The 14488-nt window shown below is 41.5% G+C and overlaps 1 protein-coding gene across 2 annotated transcripts in view; it reads right to left on the bottom strand.

Annotated features, from left to right (window-relative positions):
* Window positions 1–3409: 3409 nt before the first annotated feature.
* The window catches only part of anos1a (anosmin 1a), a 44378-nt gene continuing 33299 nt past the window's right edge, over window positions 3410–14488 (bottom strand). Inside the window, exons 10-14 of one of the 2 annotated variants that reach the window (XM_085151414.1) lie at window positions 13059–13147; window positions 12608–12779; window positions 10299–10525; window positions 6707–6855; window positions 3410–5767 (exon numbers count right to left, since the gene is read on the bottom strand). In XM_085151414.1, coding sequence (XP_085007540.1) covers window positions 5728–5767; window positions 6707–6855; window positions 10299–10525; window positions 12608–12779; window positions 13059–13147 — 677 coding nt within the window. In that variant the 3' untranslated portion in view covers window positions 3410–5727. The remainder of the gene's footprint in view (window positions 5768–6706; window positions 6856–10298; window positions 10526–12607; window positions 12780–13058; window positions 13148–14488) is intronic. The other variant, XM_085151413.1, reaches the window with a different exon arrangement.

The raw sequence follows: 14488 nt of genomic DNA, 5'->3' as shown, positions 1-14488 counted from the left end.
ACCTTAAGCAACCTAAAGTCATCGAACATATTACGAGGTAACAACAAGAAAAGTCATAAGCAGAAGGAAACAAAACTACACCAATAGAAACTATAGATAAAAACAATAATGAGTTAACAAGATTCAAAACAGAACTCGTAGTCTTTGTGTGATCAGTACAACTAAAGAAAACTGATACCAGTCTCTTTCCATTTATTGACGGGAAAGTCAGAGGCTCACCCCAACAAACACAGAGTCACACAGCTTGTATCCATAGTTGTTACAGTTACTGCAAAAACACATCATTAATTTGTGATTGTATCTCTCCAGTGCTGTGAACGCTTCTTATCCCACGAAAACTGAATATTTTCAGAATATTAGAAGGGAGAGGAGTTAGCTTCCCGATGTGATGTCACACATCTGATCAGGGTTATTATTATAACATTATTATAACAGGTTATTATTACATTCACAGTAAATGTTTCTTTAAAAGCTTTAATAAGAAGCGTTGAGAACTATCTACATGTACATGTGTCTTTATAGGGACTATTGTAAGCTCAGTAAATCAAATGTAATTATTCTCTTAATAAATGTTTTTATGTCGTATTTTAAGGTAACACAGTGATTGTTTATCCCCTCGCCTGCCTCTGAGGTCTCTCTCTGGCTCCAGTTTTGCTTATTTCGTTTTTTGTTAACTGCATAACAGACGCTGGAACAGATAAACAGATAAACAGGATGGCAGAGGACGTCAGTAGGCAGCGCCGTCAAATTATATTTCTATTTCAAGGTCTTCCCACTCATTAAGATCCAAGAATTCATTATCAAATCTCTTTGTGTTGCTGTGTCCTTGTGCGCAGTTCAGTAAATACAGACACGGCATTAGCACCAAAGCAGCGCCGCCTCTCATATCATCAGTGAAAGCACGGTGTGTGGAGGGCTGAACTATTGCTTTCCCACATTACGAGCTAGATATTATCATTAATTCTGGTTGTCTACACCATCATAAAACACTAAATGCACTGAATGAAAAGATGGAATAAATGTGACCAACAGATGTGTGCAATCAAAGTTCTAATCAAAAGGACGCATTTGTAACAAACATATAAGCATAAAACATGCTGATGCTCCCCACACAGCAGGTTATCATCTCATTCCAGTTCCTTTAAAAACACGCTCCACACGCTCCTTTTCAGGGCAAAAATAACGTGTTGCCTTTCATGTTTAACACATCAAAAGTTTCAATTTATTCTTCCTGAACAAGTTCTCTTAACCAAAGCCAATCTCTGTGTTTGAGGGGGGGCTCTTCTGAACTCTCACACTGTGCAAGAGATGTCGTGCAAATTCAAAAACGCTCACTGCCATCTCCACTCGCTCTCATGCACGATCACTGGTTAAAGTGAAAAACACATTTTCTGTGTAAAGTTTCCACAAACATTATGAAACACACAAAGTACACCATGTGTATGACATCGTTTAATGAAGTCTAACTGCTATAACTTCATTCAGTGATACAGGGAAACATTTTAATGTCCCACAGTACAAATTTGGTGTCATGGAGATTGTCTAATCTGATCCACACAATAATCCAGAAATAATCCACAATGACTCCTAAAATAAGGACTAAGATTATGTTTTCAGGGACAATCTCTTTGTTTGACGGGAAGGAAAGAAACCTTACGAGGCTAAGACGGGGAGGTGGGGAGAAAAAGAGAAAATGTTTAAGCATCCAAACAGGATTACAAGATACAAATGACAACGAGACTGACAAACAGAAATGAGAATGCTGATCTCATACTTCTGCTACCTTTAAGGATAAGCACACAGAAAGCGTTGAGCATCGTCTGTAACGCTTTGTTGGGAACAGTAGCAGCAAACAAGAAAAACATTGAAAAACAACCACAGAGCAGATCAGGTGCTATGACGCCCTGAAGTCACAAAGCAAAATTCATGTGACTTAATGTGTGTCACTGACCTCCTCCAGCAGGTGATTCCACAACTGCTGGTCCCAATAGGAAGGTTTCCTATTATTTGATGGTTTGAATGACCTTTCTACTAGTGCATTTAGGCTCAAAGGAGGTCAGGGTCATAAAAATGGTCAAATATAGTATAAAGAAAGCAATGAACTACACTTGTGTAAGTGTTAACATTAGATAATGGGAACATGAACACAAAGCCAGCTGCAGCCTGACTGCTTATCACTGCTCGAAGGTCACTTTGGGTTCCTGGCTAGCTTAGCGTTAGCATGCTATCTGTGCAGCTGCTTGCAGAGAGCAGCATATTGCAGTTGTTTCTGTCTTAGATGCCATATAATAATAATAATAATAATAATAATAATAATAATAATAATAATAATAATAATGGATTGCATTTATATAGCGCTTTTCAGGGCCCTCAAAGCGCTTTACAATTCCACTATTCATTCACACACTGGTGGAGGCAGCTACGGTTGTAGCCACAGCTGCCCTGGGGCAGACTGACAGAAGCGAGGCTGCCATATCGCGCCATCAGCCCCTCTGGCCATCACCAGTAGGCAGTAGGTGAAGTGTCTTGCCCAAGGACACAGCGACCGAGACTGTCCGAGCCTTGGTTGGGGCTCGAACCGGCAACCTTCCGGCTACAAGACGAACACCCAACTCTTTGCTGACTAAGCTGGCTAACAAGTCCAAGGAACTGAGCTGTTAGCAATCAGTTTGCTACAGATCATTAGTTAAGGTTAAAGGAATAATTGCCTCAACAAAACTCTGACTCTTTGTTAACCTGCTTACAGCGCTGAAGACCTGTGATTGTTCTTAGTGTCTTCAATCACTGATCAACAGTAAGCTAGCTAGCTTATATACAACTATTTATAGCCTCTGTCCTTGGTTCTATTCTATTCTATTCTAGAGAAAAGAACATTTTCCAGACTAAATAAAGATCTTTTAAATTAGTGAGATGGCATTTCCTTTCTGCTTTAAGGTGCACACTTGAGAGTTATACCAGGGAGTCAAGTACTTCGATTTGATGCTTTCTTTTTCAGAGGAGCCACAGTATCCAGTCATACAGTGTGAGGATGTTATTACTAAGATAACTGAGTGTACACAGTAGCTGCTCTGGGCTGTGTTGCACATGGTATTGATGAAATTAGCAGTGGAGGAATTATGTCCTTAGATGTAGTTACAGCACTTTCCAAAGACATCTGCTGTAGTGAAAAGTGTTCAGCACTGTTGTGTGATCCGTTGTTGTAGAGTAGGCCATTTACCAGGCCCATTCAAGCCCAGTTTATAAGTGCTCAGGCCACGGGAATCCAAATCAGCTGAATGGTTGGAATTAATTAACGATGGAACAAAATAAATCACTAATTTACCACCGGGTGAGCCTGTGTCACCCCTGAAACTGTAGCTGTGCACACTCCACACAAGCTGCTAACTGAACTAAATATACGATAAATGCATTTAATTTAATTCATTTATTATTTATTTCTTTTACACATTAACAGGTTTCAGGTTGTATTGACAAAACATATACGCATGTGTAACCAGGCATGTTTTTAAAGAGCATCATAAGACACTTCAGTGCTTTTCATTAATATGTTTAACACGTTTTTGTTTTTCACATAAACACATTTGATTCATGTCTGTTATCTTTTCCCTGGCAGTTCGTTTATCATGTAAAAGTGTAACAAACTAGGAAAGAATCGCATGTCAGATCATTTCTGTGTCCTTTCTGCATTATAGTTGTACACAGTGTTGTTTGTTGTTCTGCATGTGGCTGCTCCAGTCACTCAGATTAAAGCACATGTATATAGATTAACGATAAACATGTATATGGATCGAAAGGAGCCCATTGAGGTGGTTCGGGCATCTGACAAGGATGCCTCCTGGGCGCCTCCTGGGTGAGGTGTTTCAGGCATGTCCCATTGGGAGGAGGCCCCGGGGCAGACCCAGGACACACTGGAGAGATTATATCTCTTGGCTGGCCTGGGAACGCCTTGGTGTTCCCCCGGATAAGCTGGAGGAGGTGGCTGTGGAGAGGGAGGTCTGGGCCTCTCTGCTTATGCTGCTGCCCCCGCGACCCGGTCCCGGATAAGCAGAAGAAAATGAATGGATTAACACAACAACAAATACATACATGTGTAGCACGGTCTCCAAAGGGTGACATGATGGTGACGAGTTGCATCTTTTTATTGTTTATGGTCTGAACTATGATAAATATTCTTCATAGCCTTAAACTTACACTGTCAGTGCAGGCCTGCACTAAACCAACCTCCTGTGTTTGTCTCTGCAGCTCTGTTCACTGTGGTAACCGTAAAGCAAACATGCTCTTATGGTCTGTATGCAGCCATCTGTAGCACAACTTCATCATGGAAATCAACTGTATTTGAGGTTTGTTGACATACAGCAGCTCATCCTGGCAATGAGACGTTTTACACTTCAAGAACAACAGAACCACATCTGCAGTACAACCATTAGTTTTCTCATAGTTTTGTTTCTGTCCACATGAATAAGTCTTGGTTACACTTCTCATGGCTAAATACAGAAAAAAAGAAAGCTGTACACGGGTGCAGCACGCTGTATTTGACACGTATCTGTAGTTAAAACCATCTTTGTACAGAGAGGTGAACAAATGTGCGCACACACATGCAACACAGGTGTAACAGTCCAGGCACAAACATACCACAACCAATAAATAGAGACACACAGTATATACAGCATTTGAGGAGAGAGTGGGAGGAGCTACGTGTCATTTATAAAACAACAAATCTTTTTAGAAAATAAGCTTTTAATGGCACCACTCAGTGACACTGACAATAATTTCTATCATTACATGCAAATGTTTCAAAACTGTTGATGCTGCAGAAGAAGAAGAGCTGGGCTTTCACAGCCATGTCACCTGCTGTCACACAAGCTCTCCCGTAGTGGTGACGTATTACACTGGCCTCTGAAAAGCTGGACACCAGGAGCAAACGATCCTGTTTGAAAGTGGTAAATTCATCCTTACGGGAGAAGGAAGGGTGCAGACACAGACGTGTGTTTGCTTTGTGACTCATGTCTACCTCTGAGATGCAGCATCTTTGATAAAACTAGAGGAACTGATGCCCCAGAAAAAAAAAGGTTGGCCAATATGAAACCTAAAAACAAATATTAGTTCTGATTTATTTGCCTCGTGCTGTTTTTACTACTTTAAAATGATGTTAACAGAAGCTGGAGCACTAAGTTGGCATTAAATGATTGTCAGTGTATTTAACTAACGTTGCAGATTTTAGATTCACGTTATTTTCTCACTTTGTTTCCTTGAATTAAATTCAGTTTAGTCAGTCAGGCAAGTTTAAATTAAGATCCAGTTTTTAGGATCCAGTTTACTATCAGTGCTTGTTCGTGATGTTAATATCTTTTTCATCTCTGATGTCATTGTAGACTAAATCCATTTCATGCTTTTATTGTATTTTTTTTTTTTACATGTAACTGTAGCAAACAGAAGTAAAAAGAACTGAAAACACAAAGAGAGCTTTTTGTTTATCTTCCTGTTGGTGGAAGTTGTATCTGTACTTTTACTGAAATATGTTGTTTACATGCTTACTTGAGGGTTACGTTCGGTAAGTTCGGTCCATTATGGGATACTGCAGGGAGGGATTCATATGTCTGTCAGCTGTCACTTGTTGTCTTGTTGTCACTGACAGGCTGGCATTTGTCAGTTAGCATTGCTGCTCTGCGGCTTCTTCTTTATTGTTTTGGGAGCTCGGTTCATGAGGCCGTCTGGTCTCAGTGTCTGTCAGTGATTGGCTGCTCGGGATGCTTCCTCAGCCTTGATCCTGAATGCAAGCAGGGGTGGGAGAGGTTATATTTTAATGTTAACATAAAGTTTTGGTTCTGGTTTCAAAAAAGGACACGTAACTTTTAATAGCACAACGTTGCCAATACAGAACAAGCTGTTGTTTCTCCACTGCAGCGACGACTCCCAAAGACTATCAGTCTGCTCATAGAGAATACCATTTCAGGCTTTCCTGGATACAAAATATTTCACTTGTAAGGCAAATTAAAGCGAGCTTTTTCTAGTCTTGTGCAGGCTGCTGATCAACATCAAAGTGAGGGTCAGGTTTATAACAGTGGTGAGTTATTACTGACCTGTATGAGCACAGGAAGTGTCACACTGCTAGCTTGGCTCAGGCTAATTGAAGCTCCACTATTGTGCCCGGATGCTGCTACTGTGTGATAATCGCCCAGGAAAGCTTAAACCCCGATGGCAGCCACACTCATTATATCTCTGCTTCTGTTATATTCATTATAAGACACCTTCCTGCAGCTTTGGGCATTTTTATTCAAACTCTGGAGGCTAACAGTAGGAGTGAGGCAAACACCGACAGCTGGTGACTACAGAGAATGAAAATACAACATAACGAGGGCGTGTTTGGCACTTTAGCCGTGACGTTATTCAGTCAGGCTTTGCTACTTCCCAGTGACAACATATACACATGGATGGACTTCCAGATGTATCAGGAACCTTGGCTTTGCTTTTATTTTCAACACCATTTTTTTATTTCAAGTATTTTTGCCTTTTTACATTTGTCTTCACTTACTGACCATGTAGGACACTTAGAAGGATGTTGTGCATCACCAGTCAAGCTAACTGTGACTTTTTGGCCAATATCAGACATTTGCACTGTGTGATGCTCAGAATACACTGATTTTAAAATGTAATTGTGCTTTTACCAAAATGTCCAAACAAAAGATTTTTCTATAAGTGTTTTAACCTCTTACTGTGCAGTAAGGTGCTTTGGTATCCAGGGGTCTGGAAAGTTCTCCTGGTTGTAGGACCTTCACCCTCCGTTGTGATGGCCTGTACCTCCAGCCTGTACAAACTAGCAGGGCGTAGGCCTGACACCACTAGAACATTACCATCCTGAAAGAGAGGAGACAACAAGTCAAGGAAACGTACGAGACAAAGCGTGAAACACTCGTGTTGTGTGAAAGTGCAGGACAACTAAACCAGGTTTCAGCTGAGCGCCCCTGAGATTTGCCCACAGAAGAAAATACTTTTGAACTTGCATTTAAACTTAGCCTTCATGCAGTATTTCACTGTACTATCACAAAACGAAGACACTAAGAAATCGATATCAGCAGATGGTGATTTTTGTTGCTTTTTTACATTTAAGATGATCAATTTCTCATTTCACGTGTGAAAGCAGCTCCCAGGCCTGGCAGATCCCCAAAGGAGGCATCCCCTAAAACCAGTAATAACTGTGCATTACAAAGGTCAAAGACCAGTAATAGAACTGGTAGACAGGCAAGCGGAGATAAGTAGCCCATGGCCTCAATACGGTGGCTGAGGATGCCAAAGAGTGGATGAGCTCAGAAATATAGGAATTGGAGGAGATCAAAGGAAATTTTGGACAATGTAAGAACCTGATAGATGAATGAGGGGAAACTTCAGTCAGGTCGTGATGTGGCTCAACTCTGAACTGTAGCTCAAATGATAGATGACAGAAGCTGCCAATCTAGTGCTGGAGAAGTGAGCTGCTGTATTTTGGGAAAGAATGTTAGGGAAGAGAGAACCTGGCATCCCGGTGCAAAAAACCTTCTGCTGCATTAGTACGTAAGGGAGAGACACAGAGAACCTGGCATCCCAGTGCAAAAAACCTTCTGCTGCATTAGTAGGTAAGGGATAGACACAGAGAACCTGGCATCCCGGTGCAAAAAACCTTCTGCTGCATTAGTAGGTAAGGGATAGACACAGAGAACCTGGCATCCCAGTGCAAAAACCTTCTGCTGCATTAGTACGTAACGGATAGACACAGAGAACCTGGCATCCCGGTGCAAAAAACCTTCTGCTGCATTAGTAGATAAGGGATAGACACAGAGAACCTGGCATCCCGGTGCAAAAAACATTCTGCTGCATTAGTAGGTAAGGGATAGATACAGAGAACCTGGCATCCCGGTGCAAAAAACCTTCTGCTGCATTAGTAGGTAAGGGATAGACACAGAGAACCTGGCATCCCGGTGCAAAAAACCTTCTGCTGCATCAGTAGGTAAGGGATAGACACAGAGAACCTGGCATCCCAGTGCAAAAACCTTCTGCTGCATTAGTACGTAACGGATAGACACAGAGAACCTGGCATCCCGGTGCAAAAAACCTTCTGCTGCATTAGTAGATAAGGGATAGACACAGAGAACCTGGCATCCCGGTGCAAAAAACCTTCTGCTGCATTAGTACGTAAGGGAGAGACACAGAGAACCTGGCATCCCAGTGCAAAAAACCTTCTGCTGCATTAGTAGGTAAGGGATAGACACAGAGAACCTGGCATCCCGGTGCAAAAAACCTTCTGCTGCATTAGTAGGTAAGGGATAGACACAGAGAACCTGGCATCCCAGTGCAAAAACCTTCTGCTGCATTAGTACGTAACGGATAGACACAGAGAACCTGGCATCCCGGTGCAAAAAACCTTCTGCTGCATTAGTAGATAAGGGATAGACACAGAGAACCTGGCATCCCGGTGCAAAAAACCTTCTGCTGCATTAGTAGGTAAGGGATAGATACAGAGAACCTGGCATCCCGGTGCAAAAAACCTTCTGCTGCATTAGTAGGTAAGGGATAGACACAGAGAACCTGGCATCCCGGTGCAAAAAACCTTCTGCTGCATTAGTAGGTAAGGGATAGACACAGAGAACCTGGCATCCCGGTGCAAAAAACCTTCTGCTGCATCAGTAGGTAAGGGATAGACACAGAGAACCTGGCATCCCAGTGCAAAAACCTTCTGCTGCATTAGTACGTAACGGATAGACACAGAGAACCTGGCATCCCGGTGCAAAAAACCTTCTGCTGCATTAGTAGATAAGGGATAGACACAGAGAACCTGGCGTCGCCGCTGATTAGCATCTGAAGGCCGGATGCATGGAGACTGGCCAGTTCTACAGAAAATTGCTTCTGCATTTTGCGAATGAAAACTTGTTTTTTGGAAACAATAGAAAGATGCACAGAGCTGATCTGCAGAAGGAAGAAGGGTTTCCTGCTGCTTTTTGCAATGATAGCTGCAGAGAAGCTTGTTGCTGCATTCTGCGACTGAGGGATAGAGAAAGAATCTGGCATCCCAGTTCACTGCTGAAGGGTTCACTGCTGCTTTGTATGAAGGATCAATGCGGAAAAACAAGCATCAGTGGTAGAAAGAACTGCTGCTGCATTTGCAGGTTAGAGAGAAGGGAAACTGGCAAACCAGTGCCCCCTCTTTTTTTTTGTGCAAATGATAGATAGATGCAGAGAACTGGTGGTAGAAAAGCCTACTGGTTTTTGCGAATGACGGATAGAGAAGAACCTGGCATCCCAGTGACAAACTTCTTTACTTGCTCCTGAAGGAGGCATAGAAAACATCAAAGCTGGCATCCTTGTCTAACACAGACAAATGGAGGCAGGCGCACAGAACTGAGCTTGCCCCTGCTACCTGGCACTGATGGGTGGGAGGAGCTACAGTAGCTTTTGCTGTTGGAGGTACAGTTTTGCTTCTGCATGGAAGAAGACTTTGGACATTTAGATGTGTGAGGTTACAAAAGTTAGCTTCGAATGCTGGTGGTAGAAGCAGCTGAAACCAGGCTGCAGTCCAGTTTGAATCTGTAATGGAAGGATATTTGGGAGACCTTTCGGAAGCGCTGGAATGGCATGGCTTCGGAGTCTGTCAGCTTTTCGACTAACTTGCCCGGTCTGTGGGCCTGTTTCAGAGCAACGTGAGTGGAGCTGTGAGCTTTGCTGGTGGGTGATCTTGTTGAATTTCACGGAGGTGGCGAGTGGCCAGAGTTACTTCATAACTGAGGGTATTCGGCATTTGGTCCTTTTGAAGCGTCGCCATGACGTTGAGAGTGTTTGGGTTTCTTGGATCGCCTGGAGGCAAACCGATGAAGCAGAGCTCTGTAGTTCTTCGTCTGACGTGGTGACGGACAAGAGGGCGACTGTAAGCAAATGGAAGGGTGACTTTTCCTGTTTCAGTTCCAGCAGTGATGAGTTCCCTTCACTGTGCCTTTTCTCTTTTACTGGTTTAATAGTGAGTAAAGACAGATTATGCATTTCTCAAAGACTTTAGAAAAGCTGGTGACGACCTTTAGGCCCAGCATGAGTTGAGTCAAGTTGACACTTTTACAGGTTAAAACCTTAGACGCTCATCGTGGTTCTTTATTTGTACATTTGCACATATAACCAGCAGTCGAGGCACACTGGAGCATCTCTCCGTCATGCTCAGGGCTTTGATGTTTTGCAATAAGGTGGATTTTCTCATACCAAGCAATGCATGTATTTTTAAAAACATCACTTTTCAGATTGAATTTTCCACATTGAATAGTTTAGTAAAGTCATTCACTGACCGGCGGTAGGATCTGGGACTGGGAGATCAAGGTGCGAGGCAGCTTGACATTGTAGTTGCGGTTAGTTGAGATGACTTCTGCCCAGGTAACCTGGTAACCAGTTAGCTGCTGGTGCGATGAAGTCATAGATATATCCCAGCTAAAGATAGCTGTCACGTTGCCACCCAGGACCTCAAAAGATGCGATCAGGTTGGTTGGTTTCACCAGGACTTTCTGAAGATTCATAGCTGAAAAATACACGACCGGCAGTCAAATGAAGTCAGATACTGGAAAGTTTTCCTCTCCATGAAGAAGCAAGTGGCATAAACTTCCAATCACTCAGCAGAAGAAGTATAAAAACAGACAGACTGGAACATGATTATGTCTCCTCAGGCAATTTTGAATATTTGTGCATATGATTCATATTTACATCATTGTGTTGTGTATTTATGCTGCTTTTGAAATGTGAAGGGGTTAAAATGGGGAAAACACTCTGGAACGGCTTTCTGGCACCTTCAGGAAATGAATAGTTCAATCTGATAGATAAATACACAATACTACTGAGTTAAGTTTTCATGTTGTGCTCCAGCCGACGACATCCCGATATTTGCTCAGTAATAAGTAGGGATGGGTACCGGTATCCGGTGCCATGATGGCACGGTAGTAACCAGACCGAAAAGCAGCGCACATTTCGGTGCTTTTTTTTCCTGAGCTGTGATACACTTTAGATTCTAGCCAATCATTTTACGTTTCCGAGGATAGTAGGCGGGTCCAGGTACGTACGTTCTTTTAGAGCAGAGCTACAGATTAAAAATGTCCAAGGCGAAGCGGTCAAAGTCTGGCTGTACTTCACAGCAAAAGATGCAAACTCAGCAGCTGCAACAAGTGCTTTAAGCTGATACTGTGATGCTGTCAAAGAAGGTAACACCTCAAATCTGATGAAACACCTGGCGACGCATAGCGTTTTTTTTAAAGACGAGAAATGCGCCGTATTTGATAGCTTGCTGCGAGACCTCACACCGAGCACATCTACTGCAGGTGTGGTGCCTGTTATCGACCCGGAGTTAGCAACATCCCCCAAAAACCCGAAGAGGAGAGTCCTGGCCCCTAGCCCTGCCAGTGTAGCAGAAATGATGAGGATGATGATGCAGCAGTAGCCGTTATTCTCTGCGTGAGTAGCTTAATGTTGTTCGTGTGTAATTTACGTTGAGTAGGCTAACCACGTTATTACATTAATGCATGTAAGGTGAACTAGCAAACACCATCATAGCTACATGCAGCTGTCTTCTTGTTTGATGGCAGATACTCCCTTCACCCTGGACAAAAAGGCTAAAATGACCAAAGAAAAAGTGGAAAACAGTTAAACATGAGAGGTTTTTGGTTTTTTTCAATTGATTAAGCACCGGTTCGAGCACCGTTTAAGCACCGGCACCATTTCAAAAGTACCGGTTTGGCACCGGTATCGGATAAAACCTAAACAATACCCATCCCTAGTAATAAGAAAAGGTGTCGATGTTGTGGTACCTCAGAAGCTACTGAAAAAAGCATACATGGAATAACATTTTAAGGTCATTTGAAGCACATCTTTTCAAACAGCTCAACAAATACCATCAAACAAAAGATTTTAATATGTGTACTTTGTTACTGCATCATTGTAACTAATGCAAAAGTGCTATTTTTACCAGAAGGAAAAAATATGTTAATGTCATGGTAATGTGAAGGACTCTTAATGGAGAGGTGTGAGAAAGAGAGGACATGAGAGGAAGTTAAGATTTTATTTTGAAGGGTAAGGATTGCTCAACAAGTAAGATTTGATCATCTGGAAAAGTTAAATTTAATTTATATTATATAATTACATCTATATGTATTGTTGCATTATGTTTTTGTTAATTATCTTTCAAAACTAACTGAAGCGCACAAATTTTTGTGTCATTCGAGGATTGCGTGAAAAACGGGGCCGTTTAATACACTGACTGGTTTGCAGTGTTGCTATTTACAGTTTCATTTGCTGCACTATTTTGCACCATATTATCATCATAATTCTTTTCTCAGCATTTCCAAGTTGAACCCCGATAATGGGTGTAAAGTTTCAAATTCCTCAAACGATGTACGGAAGGGGAGGGGCTGGTTGCATCGAGCGATTTGATTGGTCAGTTCAGCGTCAGTAATGTTTTTATGTGTGTTGTGAGTCAGAATTGTTTTGTGTTTAAAGAAAAAAAGGCTTGATTAGAAGCTAACAGAGCTGACTCCTGCTGCACTTAGAAAGTGTTGAGGTGTGCAGACACTGATAAGTAAAATAAAACAAATAACCCATTATGCGTTGGCCTCACCGGTTTCTCTGGGACAGTTGACAGGTGTTGGACTCTTGGCCTGGATGGCGGTGCAGGGAGGCGTATGAAAGCTGGTGCTTTCTGCCAGAGGACGACTCGTCTTGCTGACTGGCTGCAGAAGGACTTTATACTTACAGGAGAAGAGTAAGCCCTGCAGGCTGATAAAGCTCTCCTAGATTAGACAGACAGGATGTGAGCATGGCTGACTGGAGACTGATTCCCAATTTCAGATTACTGCAACTCTCATTTCACAGCAGGCGAGGCAAAGACTAAAATCACCTGTTCACGATGCACACGTTGTCTCGTCTTATCAATAACAAGATTAATAAAAGCAGCCCTTTTTATCTGTACCACCCATGTGATGCGTTTCAACTGTTTTATTTTGGCTATGGAGATGAAATACTTTCACCTCCATGATCAGAATGATGCTCATTTATTTGAGTAGGGTTACCTTTGTACTGGTCTTCTGCACAGGGCTGGTCTGGTTGTGTCCGCAGGATTCAGGTCCCCACTGGACTCTGTAGAATTCAACCAAAGGATCTGCACACAAGAAGCCAGAAGAAGCAATGTTTATGTTGAGTCTTGCACTTTGTTCATTAGCTGTATTACACTGTTATGTCCACACAACCTTTAAAGTGTTTTTCTTCTTTGAACCTGCTTTTTGAAACCAGTTATGTGATGACACAGATCATCTCAGAATTGTTTTGCTATGTCGCTTTTTCCCTCAAGCTTCCTTTGAGTGCTTTTATGGAGGTTGTTATCATGCTAGTTTACCCACCGTAAGGATCCACCAGCTGTTATTCACTATAATACCTGACAACAAGATTTAAATACTCATTCATGAGATCCAATATGGTGTCTGAGTCCAGCCCGGAGCTCAGTCCCGTTTCTGCTTTATCACATTATATTATTATATTTATTATTATATTTAAACAACCAGACGAGTCTGTTCAGTGACAGGTTGATTCTCCCAAAGACAAGAACCAACAGACTTAAAAACTCCTTTGTCCCACACGCCATCAGACTGTTTAACTCCTCTCTGGAGGGGAAACAGGAGGACAAAGGAGGGGGGGACAAGCAAGCTGTAGTGCCTCTTCACTTCACTGTGCAATTACCTTTTGTGCAATACTTTTTGTTAATAGTCAACGGTGCAATAGACTCCATACTTGAAATGTTTGAAACTTGTATTTTTATTTTTTATTTATATTTATTTTTTATTTTTATTCCTATTTATTCTATTTATCCCCTTTGTATATTTTATCTATATATGTCTTTGTATTTATATAAAGTGTGTGTGTATTTATATATGTGTGTATATATATATATATATATATATATATATATATATATATATATAATATTCTGTAACTCTGTAACTTCTGTCGGTGTTGTGCTTTTTTGGAATTTCCCAGAGGAACCCAGAGGGATTAATAAAGATATATATATATATATATATATATATATATATATATATATATATAATATTCTGTAACTCTGTAACTTCTGTCGGTGTTGTGCTTTTTTGGAATTTCCCAGAGGAACCCAGAGGGATTAATAAAGATATATATATATATATATATATATATATATATATATATATATATATATATATATATATATATATATATATATATACACACATATATATATATATTAGGGGTGCAACGATACTCGTATCGATATTGAACCGTTCGATACAGTGCTTTCGGTTCGGTACGCATATGTATCGAACAATACAACATTTTTAATTTATTTTATCAACTTTCCTTCTGACGGTGCTGTCTGTGTTGAGAGTTCAGTGGATCTGCGCTCGACAGTGCAGCCTAGGCGGAGTAGTCGAACGCAGATTCACTGAGCGCAGGGCAAGCTAGCTAGACAGAA

The sequence above is a fragment of the Neolamprologus multifasciatus genome, chromosome 23 (genome assembly GCF_963576455.1).
Source record: "Neolamprologus multifasciatus chromosome 23, fNeoMul1.2, whole genome shotgun sequence".
Classification (NCBI taxonomy): Eukaryota; Metazoa; Chordata; class Actinopteri; order Cichliformes; family Cichlidae; genus Neolamprologus; species Neolamprologus multifasciatus.
This window is presented reverse-complemented; position numbering and strand designations above follow the sequence as displayed.